Below are 21,797 nucleotides of genomic sequence, written 5' to 3' on the forward strand. Positions count from 1 at the left end.
GTCAGAAGCATCTGGAACACTGGTGGTGGGAGAGTCTGCTGTAACACTTGCAGCAGCTGCTGAGGCTGCCCACACACAGCAATCGCATTTGTCAGGTGGTCTACACCGTTCTCGTAGTCACCTTGTGCTAATAACTCTTCACCAAGCTGTATCTCCTCAAGGAAGAACTTCTGAACAGCTTCAGCATCCTTTAAGTCAGGTAACTTTGAAATCCCAGCTCTCTCCTTAGCAAGCTTCTGTTTCTTTCTTCGTTCTCGCAGCCTGTTCTTGAAGTTGGGGTCGCTCCGCCTTTTGCGGTCGAAGTAGATGCAGTAGCAGATGAAGAGGGCGCCGCACACGCCCGCGGCGATGGCACTGTTGCGGCCCACCATCTTCGCTCGTCCGCTCGCTCGCTCGGCGGGGGCGCGCGCGGGCCGGGGCAGGGGCCGCCGAGGGCCGCCAGGCAGCCCTTCGCTCCGAGCGCTCGGAGCCGGCCGCTCGCCGCCCCGCGTCCGGACGGAAGAGCATTTTTTGGTTTTTCGAGACAGGGTTTCTCTGTGGCTTTGGAGCCTGTCCTGGAACTAGCTCTGTAGACCAGGCTGGTCTCGAACTCACAACAGAGATCCGCCTGCCTCTGCCTCCTGAGTGCTGGGATTAAAGGCGTGCGCCACCATCGCCCGGCTTCCTGTAGGTTTATAAAAAGAGCTTTACATCTCAATTTCCCCTACCTCCTGTCAGGCTCCATGGAGGTAGTGGGAAATGAAAAGAACAGTTTTCTCTGATTTTTATACTCTGTATTTGACTTTTATATGCTCTTCATGTAACTTGTGATGGTATGAATAAGTCACTTGAGAAAATATCTATTGATCCTATAAATAAAATTGCCATAAAAATCAGTTAATTCTGTGTTTAGAACAATATCTTTAAAAGCTTGAAATGGTAATAAATCACACACTTATCATAGTTTTGCAGAGTATCTTTCTTTGTAAGATTACATGTACTCAACTTAATTCTAAAGGTATTAATTTTAAAGAGGGACAAATTTAAAAATTCAAATGCCTTTAAATCAAATATACAAAAGACTTAGTGCTTAAATTAAAGTGTGTTGCATCCTCTACTATATTATAATGCCTCCCCACCCTTTAAAGATGAGCTAATTCAAACACAGTGGTGTTTTAAAAATAAGTCATTGGGAACAATAGATAAATAGTGCTGTACCTCTGGGGGAAAGATTGTTGATTGTTCTGTGGGAGAAGCCTTTACCATGATATTTAAATAAACTTTAATATATGAAGGCTACATATCATAAATGTCAAAATTAACCACGCCCAAGTAGGTATGTCTATAAGGAGCTAGTTTTGATTACTTGAAGTTTGCGTACAAGTGGTCTAGCTGGAGTACATGCAACTCTACATCTAAGTTCTTAAGAATACGTTATACTTATGTCCATAGTGAGTGGACTGATGCACATTCCTACCAGCCATGCATAAATGGGATCATTTATAATAACCCTCACCATCATTTGCTGTATTTTCTTTTGTTTGTTTTAATGATAGTCATTCCTTTATAAATAAGCTGGGCTCTCATTGTAGTCCTGATTTGCATTTCCGAATGGCTAAATATTTGTTCATGTAATTTCTGAGCACTTGTGTTTATTTAGTCAAACTGTCTCTACTCATGTAATGGTTCTGTTTCTAATTTGTGAAAAAACCTACATGCTGATTCCCACAGTGGAAATATATTTGTACCACCACTGGATCCTTAGTAATTGGGATGCTTGTTCTTTTACTGTTTAACTTTTTGAGTTATTTAAATGGTTTGGATATATTAATCCATATTGAATTAGTTAAGCGAATAGTTGCAAGATATTATCTCCTGTTTTTGTTTCATTTGTTTAGAAGTTTTTAAATCTCATACAATCCTATTTATGACTCCTGAACTTTTTCCTTTGCTTATTGCACTCCTCTCCAGAAAATCATTGACTATTCTTGGGTTTTGGAAAACTTTCTTCCATCTATTAGTTCAGATTTCAGGTTTGGGGGATGTAAGGTCTTTGACCTACTTGAAGCTGATCTTTGCACAAGCTGAGAGACAGGGTTCCTCTTTTGTTCCTGCACGTGTGAATGCCCAGTTTTCCCAGCAGTACTTGTCAAAGAAACTGTCATCTCCTAAGTCTTTTGGCAATTTTAGCAACATTAAGATGTAGTACTGTGGCCTTCTACATCTTGTGTTCCATGTCTGTGCTTTTGTTCTAGTACAATGCTGTTGTTATCACCTTGGCTATACACTATATTTGAAGTCAGGTATTGTGGTACCAGCATAGTTCTCTTTCTACTTAGGATAGTTTTGTGTTTTCAGGGCTTTGCTTCCCAGATAATTTTTTATACTTCTGCCAAGAATGTCACTGGAATTTTTAAAGAGTATTATATAGAATTTGCAGGTTACTGTATGTAAAACTCCCATTTTCAAAATATTTAATCTATTGACTCACAAACATTAGAAATTATCTATTTCTTATTCTGTTTGTTTTTTTCCTTGTGATTTTTAGCTTTCATATAAAGATCTCTAACATCTTTATAATTAGGTATACTTTTTTGACTATTGTAAATGGAAATTTTACATAACTTCATTTTCATTGAGCTCTTTATTTCTGTATGCTCAAGTTTGGTGCTTCAACCTTCAGGAACAAAGCATTCCTGAGGTATAGTCTGTGAATTTTATCAACAGATTCATCTCATTTCTAATGCATGCAATCTCTATTTTGTTTGCTTGACCATTATGTTTGTTTTTCATTCTTTCTGACATTTCTCCATAATGTACTTAGTTCTGTATCTTGTGTAAAAGAAGAAGAATTTTAAAGGTTTAGCCTATTCCTCACAATACAACATATGACAGAGTTCAAGAAACAAAAGACACTCAACTATCACTCCTCAACATTCACTAACAAACCTCTTTGTATTAGTAATGAATTACAGTGTACCAAGGAAGCTGAAGATCCCAAATGCAGAGGTTGCAGACTTTACCCTTTCTGCTGAGTGGATGAGGGCTTGGCAGATAGGTAGAGGGAATGGGAGGAGGAGAGGGAGTGGGAACTGAGATTGGTATGTAAAATGAAAAAAGTTAGTTTTTTTAAATAAATAAATTCATTAAAAATAAACCTCCAAAAACAAAGAAAATACATTGAATACATGCATGAAAATCACAATGATGATATTTATCATCTCAAATAAATAAAAACTACATTTATATCTGAGACAATATTTAATGAATATGTGTTGTAGAGTGTTATTTTATAGTGTGTTATATTTGTTTATGCTGTGGAACATTTGTTTTAATGATGTAAAGATGTGTTGCATTCTTTTATGTTGCTTTTGTTTAACTCTCAGAAGCTGTGTTATTTTGCATGTCTAAAACACCTGTTTGGTCGAATAAAGAGCTGAACAGCCACTAGCAAGGAAAGAGGAAGAATAGGAAGGGCTGGCAGACAGAGAGTATAGGTAGAACAAGACAAACAGGAATAAAGAAGCAAGAGAGAATCAAGGGTCAAGATCAAGGGGAGGAGGACATCAGTGGAGAGCCACCAGCCAGTCAGTCAGAGAATAAAAAGGGAAAAAAGGAATATGAAACAGAAAAAGTAAAAATCCAGAGGCAAAATATAGATAGGGTCATTTAAGTTAATAAAAGCTGGCCGTAACAAGCCAACTAAGGCCGGACATTCGTATGTCAGAATAGGCCTCCATGTATTTATTTGGGAGCTGAGTAACAGCCCCCCAAAAACATCTAAAGATGAAAAACAACAACACATTTGGACACTAGTATTGAAAGCTCCAATATCAGTAATAAAGAGTAAGTGAATTAAAATAAACTGATGAAGATATTACAATTGTCATAAATTTGTTATTTTATTAGCAAAGAAAAGAAAATTAAAATGAGATGCCTCTCTTTGATGTATATAATTATGTAAATGTATATATATATGTGTGTGTGTGTATGTATCTATGTATGTCATACCCAGTTATTGCATAAGCAACATGTTCTCACTGAACTACTGTGTGGTCATTCTGCCTTGTAACTGTGGTAATCATGATTCAGTTGATCAAGCTCTGGTGATGTGGGAGTGTCATATATCAATCTGTTGATTTCATTGGCTGAGCAATAAAGAAACTGCTTGGCTTAGCTTAGAGCATAGATGGGAGGAGGAAACAGAATAGAATTCTGGGCGGAAGAGGAAGTGAGGTCAGTCTCTGCTCTGCTCCCAGACAGACGCCATGCTCAGCTCTCCCGGGTAGACGCGATAGCTCTGCTCTCTGAGGCACACGCGATGAAGATGGACATAGGCTAGAATCTTCCCGGTAAGCGCACCTTGGGGTGCTTACACACATTATTAGAAATGGGCTAGTCCAGGTGCGAGAATTAGCCTGTAAGGGCTAGAGTTCATGGGCCAAGCAGTTCTTTAAATGAATACAGTTTGTGTGTTGTTATTTCGGGCATGAGCTAGCCAAGCGGCCGGGGTGTTGGGGACGCAGCCCCGCTGCCACTTCTTATTTCAACACTCTGGGACTATACGTGTGTATCATAATACTTGACTGGAAGATCCTTCTTTGACTAAATATTCAAGCCTATGAAATTGTACACCCCTTTTAAAGTACAAAGTTCATTTCCAGAATGTTTGCCCATCATAAGTGAGCACATATCCCCCTACTATAATTACTTACAAAGGGTCGCTCTCTCCTTCCAGCACCTAGAGAGAAATATAGTAGAGTGTGTATACGTATACAGGGTAGAAAAAATAGCCCAGTGACTACTTTGGTTAATAGAAGCCAAGCAATGAAATTGTTCCTCTTTACATGAAAATAGTCAGGAAAAAAATGCATGCTTAGACATTTCAAAGCTCTTTGCTCTCAATATGTCAAGTGAGAAGAGGAAACAGTAATGAGAAAAAAGTGCAGGTCCCATTGCAGAAGCAACTAGGCATCAAACTCTAGTTTATGAAACTTGTGTGGGGATGTTATGATTTCTTATTGTTTTTCATAGCTGAGTACCCAGGAGTTCAGCAGTTTCTGAACTCTCCTACATTCTTCTTGTAAATTATGCCTTCGAAAATTTAACTGTAACCCATTGCTGACCCTGAGAAACAAACCCCATAGAATATCTCAGGGTGATAATGAAATATGTGCACTGTCATGTTTAGACTCAGAGTGAGGCCTATTGACCCAACCAATATAAAATAATTCTGCAAAGAATTACAATGGTATTGGATCCACAGGTTTTAAAAATCAATGTTAGTTTTTAAAAACTTGGCAAGCATAAGAGAAGGAAAAACAATCTAACACTAGGATTAAAACATAAAACAACATGCAAGATCTTTCCACAGCAAAGTACAATATTATCATGAATGACATTTAAAAAGCCCCAAAATTTCAGCTATTGAGTAGAAAATGCAAAGATTCAAAGTACTGATTTCTCATAAGTCACTCTAGAGATTGAATAAAATTCAAATAAAAATAAACTTTAAATCTCTAATTTTATGTGTGTTTTTATCTGTATGTGTCTGTGCATGTGTGTGTGCATGTGTGCATGTATGCATGTGTGTAGGCAAGTTGCCTGATCCATAAAATAATATGTATGCAAAAAACCAACAATTGCTAATACACTGTTGAAAAAACTGGGCTTTATGGGAAGTCAAGAGTTAAAATATAAACCATTAAGACAGTGCGCACTCTGGTATTGGCATAAGGCAAGATACGTGCACAAAACCACAAGACAGTCTGTTACCAGATGTACACAAATATCAACAAATATTTTGAAACAAACTTGGTACTCTATACAGTGGGAAAGGACAGTCTCAGTAAATAACTCAAGGACAGTTTAATATCTGCGTTCAATAAAATGAAACTTGACATCTATCTCACCACATACTCAAAAATCAATTCCAGGTAAATTGTGCAGATAAAGTAGAAAGGACAAAATAACAACAAAATAAATCTAGAATATACTGCAGAGAAGTATCTTTGCAACTAAGAAATTCTTCACTGGGATGCACTGAGCATTAACAATAGAAAAATGATTGCTAAATTTTGATACATAGAAATTAGGACTACATTCTCAGCAAATAGAACTAAGTGGCTGACCATATAAACTACAAATTGAAAGAAAAAATGTGCACAACAAACATAATCAATAGAGGATTTTCTAATCTCTGTGTGTGTGCACGTGCTGAGCACATATGTGTGTTTTTGAATATATTGTGTACCAGTCAAATAAATCAACAAATTCAAGACAACTCATTAGAAAAACACAGTAGACGTTTTGAATCAATACTTTGCAAGAGGGTCAAATAGAAACCAACTTCTCTGGTGAGATCTGGTGAGACCCTTCAAAGTGGGTTCTGAAGACACAATCAACTAGTCAGAAGATCCAAACTTTAAACACTTTAAATGCTATCGTTAGTAAGGAGGTGTGGCAGTAAAAATGTAAGAATGTGGTGATTAAAACCACGTTGTGGCCAGGCAGTGGTAGCGCATGCCTTTAATCTCAGCACTCAGGAGGCAGAGACCTGTGGATCTCTGTGAGACTGAGGCCAGCCTTGTCTACAGAGTGGGTTCAAGGACAGACTTCAAAGCTACACAGAGAAACCCTGGAGAGAGAGAGAGAGAGAGAGAGAGAGAGAGAGAGAGAGAGAGAGAGAGAGAGAGAGAGAGAGAGGAACAACTTTGTGAAATACTTTGTGATTAAACTTGGCATTCACCTGAGTATGTATCCAAAGATACAAGGAAAAAAGTAAAAAACATGCTAAACGTCCACATGGCACAGAAAATATTTGAAAATTATAAAATACTTATGAAGTCAGCTACAAGACATATAGAAAAATGTAGTGATGTTGGAGGAGAGAGTTAGGAAGTTAAGGGTGAATACTGTGTGGTTCTTTTTTTCTAGAAATGAGGAGTTCAACATGTAAGAGGATAGACTTGAGATTTTATACTATATGACAAATAAAAAGAATTAAAAACAGTAAATTAGGGACACTAATATTAGTCAGCATAAAACTTAAGGTGAGTAACAGATAGAGAATGTGAAAAGAAGGTGGAGGAGTGCACACTTGGCAAGAACATTCTTTTCTGTCCAGCCTATGGTAGCACAAGTGTTGACTTGGTCATAGTTAATGAAGGCTCCATCTACTTCCTGGCTTTTCTTACTCTGGTAGCAATATTTAATTCCTCCTTCCCTCCCTTCTCACTCTTGCCTCTCCCACAATCTTCCCACTGCTCTCTCTTTTTTTTATTATTTTTCCTGAGCTATACATATTTTCTGCTATGTCACTCTGAGCTTTTGTGTGTCTGTGTGCATGCATGTGTGTGCATGTGCACAGGTCTATGTGTGGGCACAAGGACTCCAGAAGATTTTTACTCTATGCTTTATTCTTCTGCCAACAGAGAAATCCCCATCAATCCTCCTCTTTCACTTCTGAAAATTTTGAGAGTATAGACGTGCGTGAGCACACCTGGCTTTTTATGTAGGTGCTTGTGCCCAAATCCATTCCTACATTTGTGCAGCAAACACTCTTACTCACTGAGTCATCTCTCCGACCCCAATGATTTTATAAATGCATGAATAATACTGACAATAATAGCTACAGAATTTATCAATAATAATTGGTTAATTTTTAATATACTACTTTATTCGCAGAACTTACTGATAACTCATTAATAGTAAGTGAAAAGATTGATTATTATACCTCAGAGACCATATGCAATCTATACAAGTCAATTTGCCTTCCTCCATACCTACTCCAAAAGTAAAGTACCATAGAACTCAAAATTACCCTCAGCATAATTTAATCATTTTATGCAAATATTATTTCATTAGCTATTTAACTTTCAGTTTTGTGTTTCTGAGAGTTAATTTATGCAAAGCAGAAGTGAATTCATGTACACCCCTTATCTTTCTTTAGATTTAATTAAAATTTCAAAGACCATTCTAAGTAACTTCAGCATTAATCATGACATGCAAATGATCATGAGAACAGATGAGAAATATATTTTATATGCTTTTAAAATTAAATATACTTCTCACTGAAATATGTTTAAGGCTATGTTTAACGCTTACCTGACATACATGTAGCAAGATTTAATATTTTCCATAGAGGAGAGGTAATATTCTTCCTAAATGTTTTCCTTTACATTTTATTTGTAAAGAGAGAAACACAAGATAAATAAATAAAGTATAAATACAATAAAATGAAGGGTGATTTATCCAAGATTTTTGTATACATGTCCAATCCTATAAAAACGACAAAATTCATATTTGCTTTATGGATTGATTCTTAGTCTTAGTGACTAAAGAAGTGTTGACAAGCCCTGATCCCTTTGTGCCCTCTTCCTCTCTGCATACGTTTTTATCTCCATTGGTGTCATCCATGTTGGTATAGTAGTCTTTCCTGAGATTTTTATAAATTTCTTGAGAAAATACAGACATTGCTGAGAGTAAAACGGAAGACTTCTGAAGGAAAGTGAAAAAAGTGTGTGTACGAATGAATGGTTTCGAACAGCCTGGAATCTGCTAGAAGACTGGAGATGATTAAATATTGAGTATTCTTTATCAAATGGCCAGGAGTATAACCAGGAGCTAAAGGACTACACATAGCTTCTTAAATTCAACTGCTAAACCCTGACTAAAGTCAATGGAGACCTCTCTGGGGGATCTTTTGAGAAAAGTAATCATAAACATGAAAAATTCATAGATTTAAGACTATTTTAGCTAAGTAGAAATAACCAACCATTTCTTAACATTTAGATGAGGTATGAGCTATCTTATAGAGATGCAATATAGAACAAATGCCTCTTTGATGTCTTTCTGCCCTCAACATTTCGTTCATATCTCAGAACCTTAGCAGTTAGATGCCTTTCATATTTGTCTCTTACTCTCCCAAGCTCAAATTAAGTAAAATATTTCTTCCTTGATCATACCCTTCTATATATGTCACTGAATTCTTTAACCTGTCGCCGTCATTGCTCTGAAGTTCATTTACTAGATTCATGGGTGAAGATTCTGATTGTGTACAACACTATGCAATCCCCTCTCCTTGAAATAAGTAAGACCGTAGAAACTGTCTTCCTTTCAGAAATCATTTAGATGATGAATATTGCCTGAAAAGAAAGGAAATGTACTGGGCAGGTTAAACCTTGTTTCTTAATACAATTGTGTATAATAAATATTATAGATTACTTGAGTTATTGTTTAACATAGTTCCGTAACAAAAGGACATTGACTCAGTCAATGTGGAGTTTGTGCAGAAATGGATTTCATTCATGTACAAACTAGAGACATTACAAAATGAAATATTAGCTAATGACACCTTATATATTATAATCTCAATGGACATGGGACTCTCAAGCCACGATATGGTAGGGAACATTTTGGCTATGAGTAATTTTATCTAAATCTGTACTTTAGTACTTTTAAAAGGTTCCATGTTAGTTGCAACTTCTATAGGCAAAATATTCCAATAAGCTTCCTTAAGCCAAGCTAAAAAGAAACATAATCATACCAAATTTTTTCAATTTTCCAATCACCTAGTGAGGGAATTATTTATCTCTGTGAGACAGAATTCTAAGATGATGGTTTAATTATGAAGAATAAAAAGCTAAATGATACATCGTGGAAATAATTATTTGTATATCTGTCACCAGGCCTCATGAGTAGAACAGCAGCCTTATTATTATCTCATAGTCTCTTGGGAAATTCTTTTCAGACAACTATGACTCAAAGCACTTGGATCAGCATCTTAAGAGTGTAAAAATAATTTCAGTGTCCTACACACTTGAAGTGGAAAGGGATCACTGTAACCTGGACTCGATTTCTCAAGCACTTAGAGAAGTCATTTTCATTAGTATGGAAAGACATGGTTATTGTCAGTAAGTGATGAAGGAAAAGGGGGAGGAAAGAAAAGAAAAAACTCTCAGGCATGGGAAACATAGATGAGAGATATGGAGCAGAGTGACTAAGGGAGTGTGGGGCTCAGAGTGCACTCTGGCTAAACTGTGATGTACATGTGAGCCAATAAAAAGGCTGAGTTGTATGAGTCTAAATTTTCATTGATTTGGGGTATAAGAATCACCATTTTGAACTTTGTTATTAAGTACTTAAAAGCTAAGATAATAATTTCATTTAATCATAACCTCAAGCTTTTTTAGTTTGTCCAAAATACTTAATTTCCATTAAAGACTATGAACCTTCAGGTAGTTAAAGTATTTCCAAAGTCACAGACAGGACACTACATTTGCTGCAACTCTACATTCTTTCCGAACACAGTACAGAACTTCTATAGGAAAATATGTAGTGTAATTTTTTGTTTGTTTGCTCATTTTGTTTAGTTTGTTTGTTTGTTATAGAAGACAAAATGGGGTTTCAGAGTTTGGAGCAAGACTATTATTACATTAAGACTCTCATGAGGGATATGAGAAAGGTATTGCTAGAACATCCCATGGGAGATTGAGTGGAAAGCAGGGTCAAGTCAGCAGAAGTTGGAAAGGAAAAATGTCAAATGATACCATAAATAAATTTCAAAACTTTTACTGAATAGTGAAGCACATAACAAAATAACTTTAAATGTCTAATTCCTTCTGTAGCAAATAATAAAAATCAATCTCATATTAAAATTTTATACTTAAAGGTCATTCTTAAAAATACAGTTGAGTACATCAATTCAAAGATAACTCTCTAAATACAAAAAAGTGTAGCAAGATAGACTATAATATTTAATTCATCTATTTTTGTTTTCTTTTTATGATTTGACTTAAAATAATCTAATAAAGCTAGCACAATGCAATCATTTGTTACATCAACTAATAAAGCTTTTGGAATGGATATATATATATATATATATATATATATATATTGCTTCTTATGCTAGAAAAAACATTTTTGTGCAAGGTAAGAATTTAATCAAGAAGTTGCAAGAATTCTAAGTGCATTGCTTTGTGAGGTCAACTGAAAATATCATTAATTCTAAGTGTTTTCTTGATGCTTGTCCCCATGGTATTAAATTACAGACTATGAGGAGAGATGCATTAGAACTATGGTTCTTATGCTTCTTTTTTTCCCCCAGTGTAAGTCAGATAAAAATTTACAAACTGGAGAAATACTTCTGTTTTATTTATTATTATTTTAGTATTATCATTATTACTATGTAAAGGGAAACATTAAAAATACTTTTGAAGTATTCTCGAAAAGCAATGCATAGACTAGAGTTGTTCTCTAATGGTAAAGATTTGGAGCTGGGGAATCTCTCTACAGCTGGGCACACCAAACAATGAATTCAGTTTACTCAAAGCCATAAAGACAGAGGCTGCAGAGTCTAACACTATCCAACAAAGGCTGATCACAGAGGAGACTAGCACTGCTGGCCAAGAGCAAGACCCAGGAGAATTAAAGGGAAATGTGAGACGGACCTGATCAGACCGGCAGTATGATAACATAACAACATGTATACTTTTGCAACAGCTTGGAAACAGTTCTCTCTGTTCGAAACACTACATCAACTGAGCACGACGGAAGCATGGCTACTAATGATCTTGTATAAATGGAAGCTACTCGTATATTCACAAAAACAGAAGTCAGGAGTTAAACACTCAGACCTGTCTCTGAATTGAAAGTTACGTTAATATTTTCTCTACCAATAACAGAGAACTAGTGAGAGTCCTAATCATGGACCAGAAACATCTGTGGCAACTGAATAGCAAGGCATCTGCACAAAAACCTTTATTAAAATTAAGACCTTAACTTAAAAAAAATGAACTAAAAACAGATAATGTATGACTAAAAACAGATAATGTATGGACAAGGAAAATTCAAAAACTTTAATTTCTAAAGTATAAAATTAGGTAATCTTGGATTTGACAATCTTGAATTCAACTTCAAAAGTACTATCCGTAATAAAAATTATGTTAGATTGTATTACAATTAATAAATATACTCTATGAAGAATGTTATTAAGAGAATTAAAAGGCAAGCCACAGGAGAAATTATTTGAAAATACAGACAGAATAAAAGACTATTTGCTCAAAAAAGCAAATTAAAAAAAAGAAACTCTTGTGAAGTAATTAAATAAATTATGATTCAACCTTAAGAAAAGAATAAGAAAAATGAAAACAAAAGAATCTCAAATGCACGAGACATATTTTTAAAATGTTCAACATCATTAGCCTTCAGGGAAATACAAATCAAAATGATGCTGAGATTCATCTTACACCAGTCAGAATGTCTAAGAACAAAAAAAGTGACAGCCTCGTGCTGCAGAGAATGTGAAGCAAGGGAAAACTCCTCCATTGCTGGTGGAAGTGCAAGCTTGGACAGCAACTTTGGAAATCAATATGGCAGTTTCTCAGAAAACTGAGGATCAATCTACCTCAAAATGCAGCTATACCACTCTTGAGTATATACCTAAAGGATACTTAATCATACCACAAGGACACTTGCTCAACTATGTCCATAGCAGCTTTATTTGTAAAAGTCAGAACCCGGAAACATCCTAGATGTTTCTCAACCAAAGAATGTATTAAAAATTGTGGTATATTTACACAATGGCATAATTTACCAAGCTGTTTAAAACAATGGTATCATATAATTTTCAGGAAAATGGATAGAACTTAAAAAAAAAAAACATCCTGACTGGGGTGACCCAGACCCAGAGAGACAAGCTTGGATGTACTCACTTGTAAGTGAACATTACCTGTAAAGTAAAGGATAACTATGCACCATCCACAGCCCCAGAGATGCATAGTAGCAAGGAGGGATTAGGAAGGGCTGCTTGGATCTACCTGGGATGGGAAAATAGAATAGATTTCATGGTGGACTGCAGGAGGGTGGGGATGGGAACATGAGGGATCAGCTTGGGGGTGATGGAGAGGAAGGGTACTGAAAGAAATGACTGGAAAAGGGAATCATTTTGAAGTGAGAAACCTAGTGCAAGGGAAAGTCCCAGAAATCAACAAGAATGACTCCAGTTAAGATCCCTAAGCAATAGGGGATACGTGGCCTCAACTGGCCATCTCCTATGACCAGGCAAAACTTCAGTGGAGGAATTGAGTTTTGTTTTCCAAGTCATATTTGGTCCTGTCTTAGGTCTCTGGTTCATCCAGTTTCTGGCTTGCCACATAGTGTCAAGGTTGGGCACCGACCTAGGCCCTCTGCATATATGTTACAATTGTGAAGCTTTGTCTTCGTGTGGAACTCTTAAAAGTGAGCACATGGGCTATCTGACTCTTTGGCAGACTTCTGGAAACCTATTCATCATACTTGATACATTAATAAAGCGTTAATAAGAGGAAAGGTCCTTAGTTTTACTGTAACTTGATATACCAATAGTAGTAACTCCCCTCAGACCTAGAACTTCCCAGGTTTGTGATTTTTACCAGGTTTACAGTACAAAACATGAACTTCCTGCTATAAAAAGTCCTTGTATTCACACACTCTAAGACTGAGGAATATATTGGAATAGGGGCTGAAATGAATCTAAGTGTAATAATATAGAGAAAAGGCATTTGAAAGATTATCTTCAGGTATGACACAAACAAGGCAACCAACCATGAACTCACAATTTATACGGTTGTCCACATTAGGCCTGCACCAGAATGGACCTAACAAGAATTAGGCAGGCATAGGAAGGGGATGGATGAAGCCCTTCCTATGCCTGCTGATGGAGTCTGGAAAAAGTGAGTTATTATCTTCAATACAGTAAGTACTAATGAATGGTCCAAAACCCATGTTTATATAAAACAGCCCTGGTAAAACACAATGGGTCAAAAAACAGAACACACAGAGAGAAAGGTGGGAAAAGGACGTATAGCAGAAAGACTGTGATAAGCAACAAAGGCGAAGAAGAAAGATTCTAAATAGGGAGTGTTCATAATATATTATATACAAGCACAACATTTTGGCAGAAAATTCAATTAGGGCAAAAAGGAAAAAAGTAAAACACGATAATATACACAATAGAATAAGCATTTGTACCAAGAGACATACAGATGGCAAATAAACAGAGAAAATGTAGCTCAGTATGACATATAGTTAGGAAATTGCAATTTAAAAACTGATCAAGGAGATAGCACAATAAGTGTGTTAGAGTGGATTACATTCAAAATATTGGAAAAAAATGCTGACAGAACTATAGAGCGGTATGAATACTCATTCATTATTGGTGGGAATATAAGATTGTTTAGCCAGTTTAGAAGACAGGCACTTGGTATATATTTTATATATTTTAAAATATATATGTATATATTATAGCTAAGCATAATCTTAAAATATGACTCAAGAAATTTATGCAAATTAATTGAAAATGCATTTGCGTATAAACAACTTGTGCATGAATATTTATAGTCACTATTTTCTTCACAATTTCTAAAATCTGGAAGCCTCTAAGATAACCTTCAACAGAAAAGCAGAACTTTGCTTGAGAATACTATATGGCAATAAGAAGAAAAAAGAGCCTATGCTGAGGAAAGACTTGGAGAAACCTTGCGTGTGCTGCTGTCAAGGAAAACACTCCAAAATGTTACATATGTATAATTCCAGCCATGTAATTCTATAGAAGTCAAACTACAAATAATTTTTTTAATAAAAAAGAGCATACCAGACACCTGTGGGCAGAGCAATGGAAGGACAGGAAGACAAATGGAGCACAGCATATTTTAGGACTGAAAAAAATATTTTGTATAAAGAAGGCATGGTGGTTACTAGATATTTTCCAGCAGTCTTGTTATCTGCAATACAAAGGATAAACCTTACCAGACACAATGTGCCATGAAAACTATACTATGTCAATATTTGTTCGTTAATTGTAACAAATATAATACAATAATAGAAGATGCTAACATATTAAAAGAATTAATAATAGGGAAAGTTGGGTACTATCATAATGTCAAGTAGCCTTCTAAGTATTACTTTTGTTTGCTTACTTGTTTGTTTGTTGTTGTCATTGTATTGTTCTTGTTTTCCTCTTGTCTTTGTCTTTGTTTTTGTTTTTCAAGACAGGATTTCTCTGTGTAGCTTTGGAGTCTGTCCTGGAAGTTGCTCTGTAGACCAGGTTGGTCTCAAACTCACAGGGATCCACCTGCCTCTGCCTCCTGAATGCTGGGATTAAAGGCATCTAAGTATTTCTTAATACCAATAGACCTGGAATGCTCTCCATTTTGTAAGGAAGATTTCTTTTTGCATTGAACAATAGAAGATGTGTAACTTGTCAGATTGCTTAGCATAAAATAGACTGAAGATTGAGTCCTAAAAGAGACATCCATATCAATTCCACATCTACATCCACATCAAAGCACTGTGAATATCATAAAAGAAGAGGTAGAAAAAAAATATAAAGCCAGAGGATGGGGAGGAATGATGTGCAATCTTGTCTTATGAATTTGATATAGCTATCATATTCATTAAATCACAGCATCTGTGGTTGCCTGCACAAGATCTATTTAAGATCAAGACAATCAAAATCATAGCACAGTTGGGTTAGTTAATCTTCAGGCCGCACACTATATTGATGAGCTATTGACAGCTGATAGGTACCATAAGGATATTTTTATTGTTGTTTTATAATGTGACCACTAGTAGGCCTCCCAGGATCCAATGGATGCCCTGCCACACCTATGCACATATAAGCATCACCAACTTAACTTAATTGGAAAAAGAAACAGACATGAAATTAGAGGAAGGCAAGATTGGAAGGTATGAGGGAAGCTTCTGGAGGAAAAGTTGGGGGTATATATAATCACAGCACAAGTATAAAATTCTCAAAAACAAAGAAAATGTGAAAGCAGGCACTAGAAGAGTGATGGGCAAGGGAATCACTCCCTACATACACATACATATTATTTTTATAAATCTATAGCTTTTTAAAAAGTACATTTTCCTCACTTTACCAAAATTTATAAAATATTTAGTTGTAAGACAAGTAGAATCTTACAAAACAACATGAAGGAAAGTTATTTTGCTAGTAATTGCTGCTGATGCCAGCAAAATTCCTTTGCTTTCTCTAAATATAAAAGATGGCCTCAAAACCCACAAAGAAAAGGCATATGGCATTAATATCTGAAATAATTTAACAATTTTTGTCCATTTTAACGTTCTGAATATGAAGTTACTAAAATGTAATATATAGTTGCTAAGAATACTGATACCCAGTTATAAAAACCCAAAGAGCCAATTCAAATAGCAAAAACATCAACTATAGTATATCTGAAGGTCTAAAAATAAGAATCATAATAAAAAGTGCCTTCACAAAGACATGGGATAATGGACATTATCTCCAAAGTGATAATGGTTAAATTGTCTCAACCTTTTTGAAGGGCAGATAATTCACAAATGTATTGAAACTTTAAATGTGTATACCATGAGACCCAGTAATTCCATCTTATAATTTCTCCCAAGGACATAATCAGAAAGGGACAAAAAGATTTATGTGCAAGAATATCCATTCTAATCTTGTATACTAATGGAGGACTGGAAGTAACACATATGTCTATCACAGAAAAAGCTATTAAATAAATTATGGCCGCTTTTTACAACATCTTACCAGATGATCCTCACCACAGCTGCTCTAAGTCACTTTGACAAGGAAGTACCTGGTTTACATATTGACTTTGTAATACAGATTGTAAATGAAATTTATAGCATGACCCATTTCCAATATCGTACAAGCTTTCTGCATGCATACGTTTAGACATATGCTTCCATCTTTATGTGCAAAGAGAGTAGGCTGGAAATGATATTTGCATTTATGTCTTACTTTGTAGAATTTGGCCCATGGCCAAACATTAGTCTGTTAGAGAATCCTGCTGAGGAGAGAAATGAAGGATTGTACCAGCCAGGATGGCCAAGGGCTCATCGGGAACTCACAGAATCTGAACTGACAACCAGGGAGCCTGCATGGGACCAACTTAAGCCCTCTACATATATGTGACAGTTTTGTAGCTTGGCCTACTTGTGGAGTTCCTAACAGTGAAGAGCATGGGCTGTCCCTAATACTTAGGGTGGCTTTGGGGAACCTATTCCCCATACTGGGTTGCCTTACCCAATCTTAATACAAGGAGAAGTGCTTAGTCCTACAACAACTTGATATGCCATGTTTTATTAATTCCCATAGGACACCTCTGCTTTGCTAAAAAGAGTAGAGGGGAGGTGTGAGATGGAATGGGAGGAGAGAAGGAAAAAAAACTGCAGTAAGGATGTAAAATAAATAAATTTAATTAAAAATATAACTAAAGTGGACTTAGAAAAAAATCAGTGGAATGTGTAGGTAAGAATTAAACAAGGGCAGACAGTGCAGCTGTGAAGACAGATGGCCAGGAGGGCACCACACTCACTTGCACTAGGCTTCCTCCAATCGTCAGTCATATATGTACCCATCATTTGTAAATATAAACATTATCACCAATTTATGGAAACCTTGTTAAGCAACCTGCCAGTTGCGGAGTCCAAGAAAATGAAACGTGTGCACATGAGCACACACGCTCACATGCTCGTTCATGCAGACGCACACACATACAAACACATCAATTTCCTGTGACTCCACAGCCTGCAGGTCTCTTTGGAGCAGAAATAGCAGGAATTCTGCTGTGTTCCATATATTCTTCCCTGTCTCATTCATCACTTTGCACTTTTAATGCATTCCCTAGACTCTTCCTGTAAGCATAAAATGCTTAGAGAGCCTTAATGGGAGGTTGGTGCTTCAAGTCTGCATCATCAGGGTGAGGAATCTTCTCACTCCAGCCATACACCGATTCTCTGCTAATTGTATCTACTGTTCTCCACACTGTTGCAGGATATATGCACAGCTTGTCCCACCTCAACCACCACCTCTGCTAGTTAAAACCTATACAATCTGCAGGGTGGTGGTGGCACATGCCTTTAATCCCAGCACTAAGAGGCAGAGGGAGGTGGATTTGTGAGTTTGAGGCCAGCCTGGTTCACAAAGTGAGTTCCAGGACTCCATAACAGCCAGGGCTACAGTGAGAAACCGTTGTCTCGAAAAACTCAAAAAACAAAACAAAACAAAAAAAGCCCTCTACTATTCTCTTCAAGTTGCTGAGGAAAACAGTCTTGAGAGGCACCATGCATACCAGATCTGACTGGTAATTTCCGATTTTACATTGCATAGTTTCATGCACCTCTTCTGTTGCTCTCATCACATCTGTAATTTGTGAGATAATTTTGTAATGCTCATCACCCTATTCCACCAAAGATCCAAGAGCACAGCTAACGCCCTTTTTGGCTTAAGATTCCATTTCCATCACACACCCTAAAACAGAAAAGAAATTCAATAAATCATTTATAGAATGAAATTATGAACCCATCAATCAGCCAGGCAATCAGACAATATCAAAGCCTTGAGACATTTTAGAGGTCCATACTCTATTACTAGACTAACTTTAGCAAATGAGTCTATGAAGCATTTGTTGTCAATGAAGTACACAGCAAAGAAAGACTATGGAGGGATAATCATTGACTTTGTAAGGAAGTGCTTTTAATTCCTAAGAAGAAAAAAAATGGAAACATAAAGGTATTTTCTCTCGGTACTCAGCTTTGTTTTTGTCTTCACATACTTGGAGTTGGAATCAGTGCTGCTGTCCACTCTACTACCTAAGAACAATTCAAACCTCCAAGATAGACACAAGAAATATGAAATTCTCTCTGTTTGTCTCTGGATGTCTCTCAGTCTCTTTTTCTGTCTCCATGACTACTCATGCAGATGCTCATTTGAATCTTTCCAGCTGTGGGATTTTAGTACACAGCACATGGTACAACCAACCCCTTTATCCATCCAAAGATATCCATGGTTTATTTAAACTTTAAAATGATCACTCTAGGTTACCATCTTAAGTTAAAACAAGAATGAAATGAACTGAGAGAGTACGGAAAGAGTATTTCTCTTCTGGAAATCTTTTGGTTGTTCCATGGACACATTGAGTTGAACCTCTGATGCAAGAAAGCATGTCCAAGAAGTGAGACTAAGGATGAAAGTCTAGATATCACAGACTTCACAGCACACTTCTAAGCAGCTTCACCAGCATCCGCCTCACATCTTTCCAAAGGCAAATCCTATTATAGATCAGCTATGCCATGAAATGCAGCCAGTTATCCCTAGAACTCTGTGTCTCAAATACTTTTTGATGACATTAAGGAGAAGTCTACATCAGAGTGAATAAAAAAAAACCCTAATTGACATCAAGAAAACAAGTGATGCTGTACAAGCCCAGGCTTCTAGAACTAGTCAGCAGCGGGGAAATAAATATGGATGTTTACCCCACAGAACATGAACAGGTCTGGTAGGGAAAAGTTGCTACATAAACTTAACAGTAAAGAAGTAAACATAGATATAACTACCAAGAGGCTCAACTAGCCTCCTTTTTATAGCTTCATATGCTCAAAATCCCTCCTTAAACAAGTCAGTTTCAACCTAGGATACAGTGCATACAAAGTTCAATGGTGATGTTTGGGGGAAGTATTGAGGTTTCCATCATTAAGAAAATACACTTTCCAGAAAATTTTACCTGCTGGTACCTGTCACTCTCTGAAGCAGGTTACTTTTAACTTGAGTTTTACATTTGACTGGACTTTAGTGAAGAAGCAGGAGGGATACTGTTCCATCCTTTTTGTCCTTTGTGTTGGAAAGTTACATGCAAGCTTATCATCTAGGATTTCTACACCAGCAATGCATCTGAATACGATCTGATACCACAGCAACACCTCGAAGGAATGAAAACTTTCCTCCCCAGTTAAGTGGGGAATGATAGGGCCCTTGCTGGCACTGAAAGACTCTACGCTGAAAGAAGAGGGATTGAATGGGAAGAGAATCACCTCGCCATCATTTCCTGTATTTGACTGAACATTGATGATGGGAACTAAACACTTTTAGCATTTATATTTCTAGTTAGGTAATATTTTGATTCCTACAAAAAAAAGTCTGTTGGCTAATTTTCTGTCTTCCAAGTTGGAGAGCTAACAAACTCAATATATGACTCATAAGTAAAAAATGAATAATATGTGCAAGATAAATAAAATTCCCATTTCAACCTACCAGCAGGATTCACACATTTAATGTCTTCACACCAAATTTGCAATTTGATAAACATTGGGATTTGAGTATTTTGTACTTTTGCTGAATTTAGCTGATAAGCACATCTTTTTCACAAATGGGGTAAGATTATAAGAAATGAATAACATTTTATTAATTTTCTACGAATCTTCAGTTTCACATCTTAATCAAAACTATGGAGACAAATGATTAAGAATTTTATTGCACTTCTCGCAAACAGTTGGCTAATATTCTGGGTGAAAAACATGTGCATTTATTACAGAATGATGAAGAAAGCAAAAATTGGATGCCACCAAGTGACCCTTCAAGGCAATGAAATTTGTTTTGGTTGTCTTGGTACTTAAGGTCATCTGCGGACTTCACACAAGAAAAAACTCCCTTGGTAAAATGTGCCCGAGTTCCCACAAATGTTCCTCTACTCTTTTTTCTTTTTGAACTTTTGAAATTATAGCTTAATCACAACATTTCTCCCTTTTTCTTCCTTCCAAAACCAGCAATTACCAGGCTGTGGGTCACAATCCCTTTAAGGGCGTAAAGACCCTTTCACAGGGGTTGCCTAAGAACACCTGAAAACACAGATATTTACATTATGATTCATAACAGTAGCCAAATTACAGTTATAAAGTAGCAATGAAAATAATTCCACAAGAGGAACTGAATTAAAGGGCTGCAACATATAGAAGGTTGAGAATCACTGCTATCCCTTCCCATATATTCCACTCTCCTTCATATACATGACCTCCTTTTCCACCAATTGTTATTCCATGCAAATATGCACATGCATATATTCAGTCTGTATAATGTTACCTCTATGTATGTGTTCTGGACTAACCTTGGGCATTAAACAACCATTTGGTATGTTCTTCCCTCATGAAGGCTACCTCCCATTTCCACTTTCCTCAGCTGCCAAGAGTTCTGTATGTAGAGTGAAGGCTTCAGAGATTTTTCTTCATACAGTCTGGCATGTTTGTTTGTTAACCAGCATCATCTAATTGGACTTAACGTCTGTTGAACAAGGGAGAGATCATGCCTGGCACTGGAAACCTCACTACTTCACTCAATGCTAGTGAAGTTATAGTTATTGGAGTTGAATCTACAACCACTAATTTACTAAACCAGAATAACCCAACAGCAATCTGTAAACACTTGTCCTTATAGTCACAGAGAATTATGGTCTTTACCCATCATCAAGAAAACTTCTTTGTGCATCAGATGGACAGCACTATATAAAAAAAATGACAACCAATCAAAATGCAGAGTTGTGGATCCAAGTCCCAATGGATACATCTACAAAATCATTCTGCAACTTAGGTTAAGGGAACATTAAAGAAGAGAGGCAGAAGGACTGTAAAAAACAGTCTATCGGGAACTTGGTTGTGAAAATTGTGCCTCCTAGAAGCAAAAGGAGCTAGACTTATTAAGTCACACTAACATGATTACCCAAAGGTGAGCTGAATGAGGGAGACTCCATGACTTTTTAAATTCTATTTTCTCACTAAAAACATGGGGAGCTATTTTCTGAAATCAAATCTGCTATTTCTGTTATTAAAGACACCTGATGCATTGAAGTAACACAACTGAGACTTAAGTAACTGTCCTTTGCAGTAGGTGTTCCTCTATATTTTGAAAGGCAAACTGTTTCTAATTTAATATGTCAATTTACTTAAGTGTGTCAGAGGTTAGGCTGTTGTGTCCTGCAGTTGTAATTCACACCGTTTATTTT

General features: G+C 36.5%; 3 protein-coding genes across 4 annotated transcripts in view; 1 reads left to right on the forward strand and 2 right to left on the reverse strand.

Moving 5' to 3' along the window:
* Positions 1-21,797, forward strand: part of Guf1 (GTP binding elongation factor GUF1) — a 1,117,012-nt gene that overhangs the window by 866,162 nt on the left and 229,053 nt on the right. The gene's annotated exons all lie outside the window — the stretch shown is intronic.
* Kctd8 (potassium channel tetramerization domain containing 8) overlaps positions 1-21,797 on the reverse strand; it is a 202,067-nt gene that overhangs the window by 113,464 nt on the left and 66,806 nt on the right. The gene's annotated exons all lie outside the window — the stretch shown is intronic.
* Positions 3-475, reverse strand: LOC126506464 (mitochondrial import receptor subunit TOM20 homolog; the record flags this gene model as incomplete). The annotated part of the gene is made up of 1 exon (XM_050150080.1): positions 3-475. A coding segment is annotated over exon 1 (369 nt), but the record flags the coding sequence as incomplete, so codon positions are not given.

This window comes from Alexandromys fortis, unplaced genomic scaffold (genome assembly GCF_014885135.2).
Source record: "Alexandromys fortis isolate MF-2015 unplaced genomic scaffold, M_Fortis_MF-2015_v1.1 scaffold_0, whole genome shotgun sequence".
NCBI classification, from domain to species: Eukaryota; Metazoa; Chordata; class Mammalia; order Rodentia; family Cricetidae; genus Alexandromys; species Alexandromys fortis.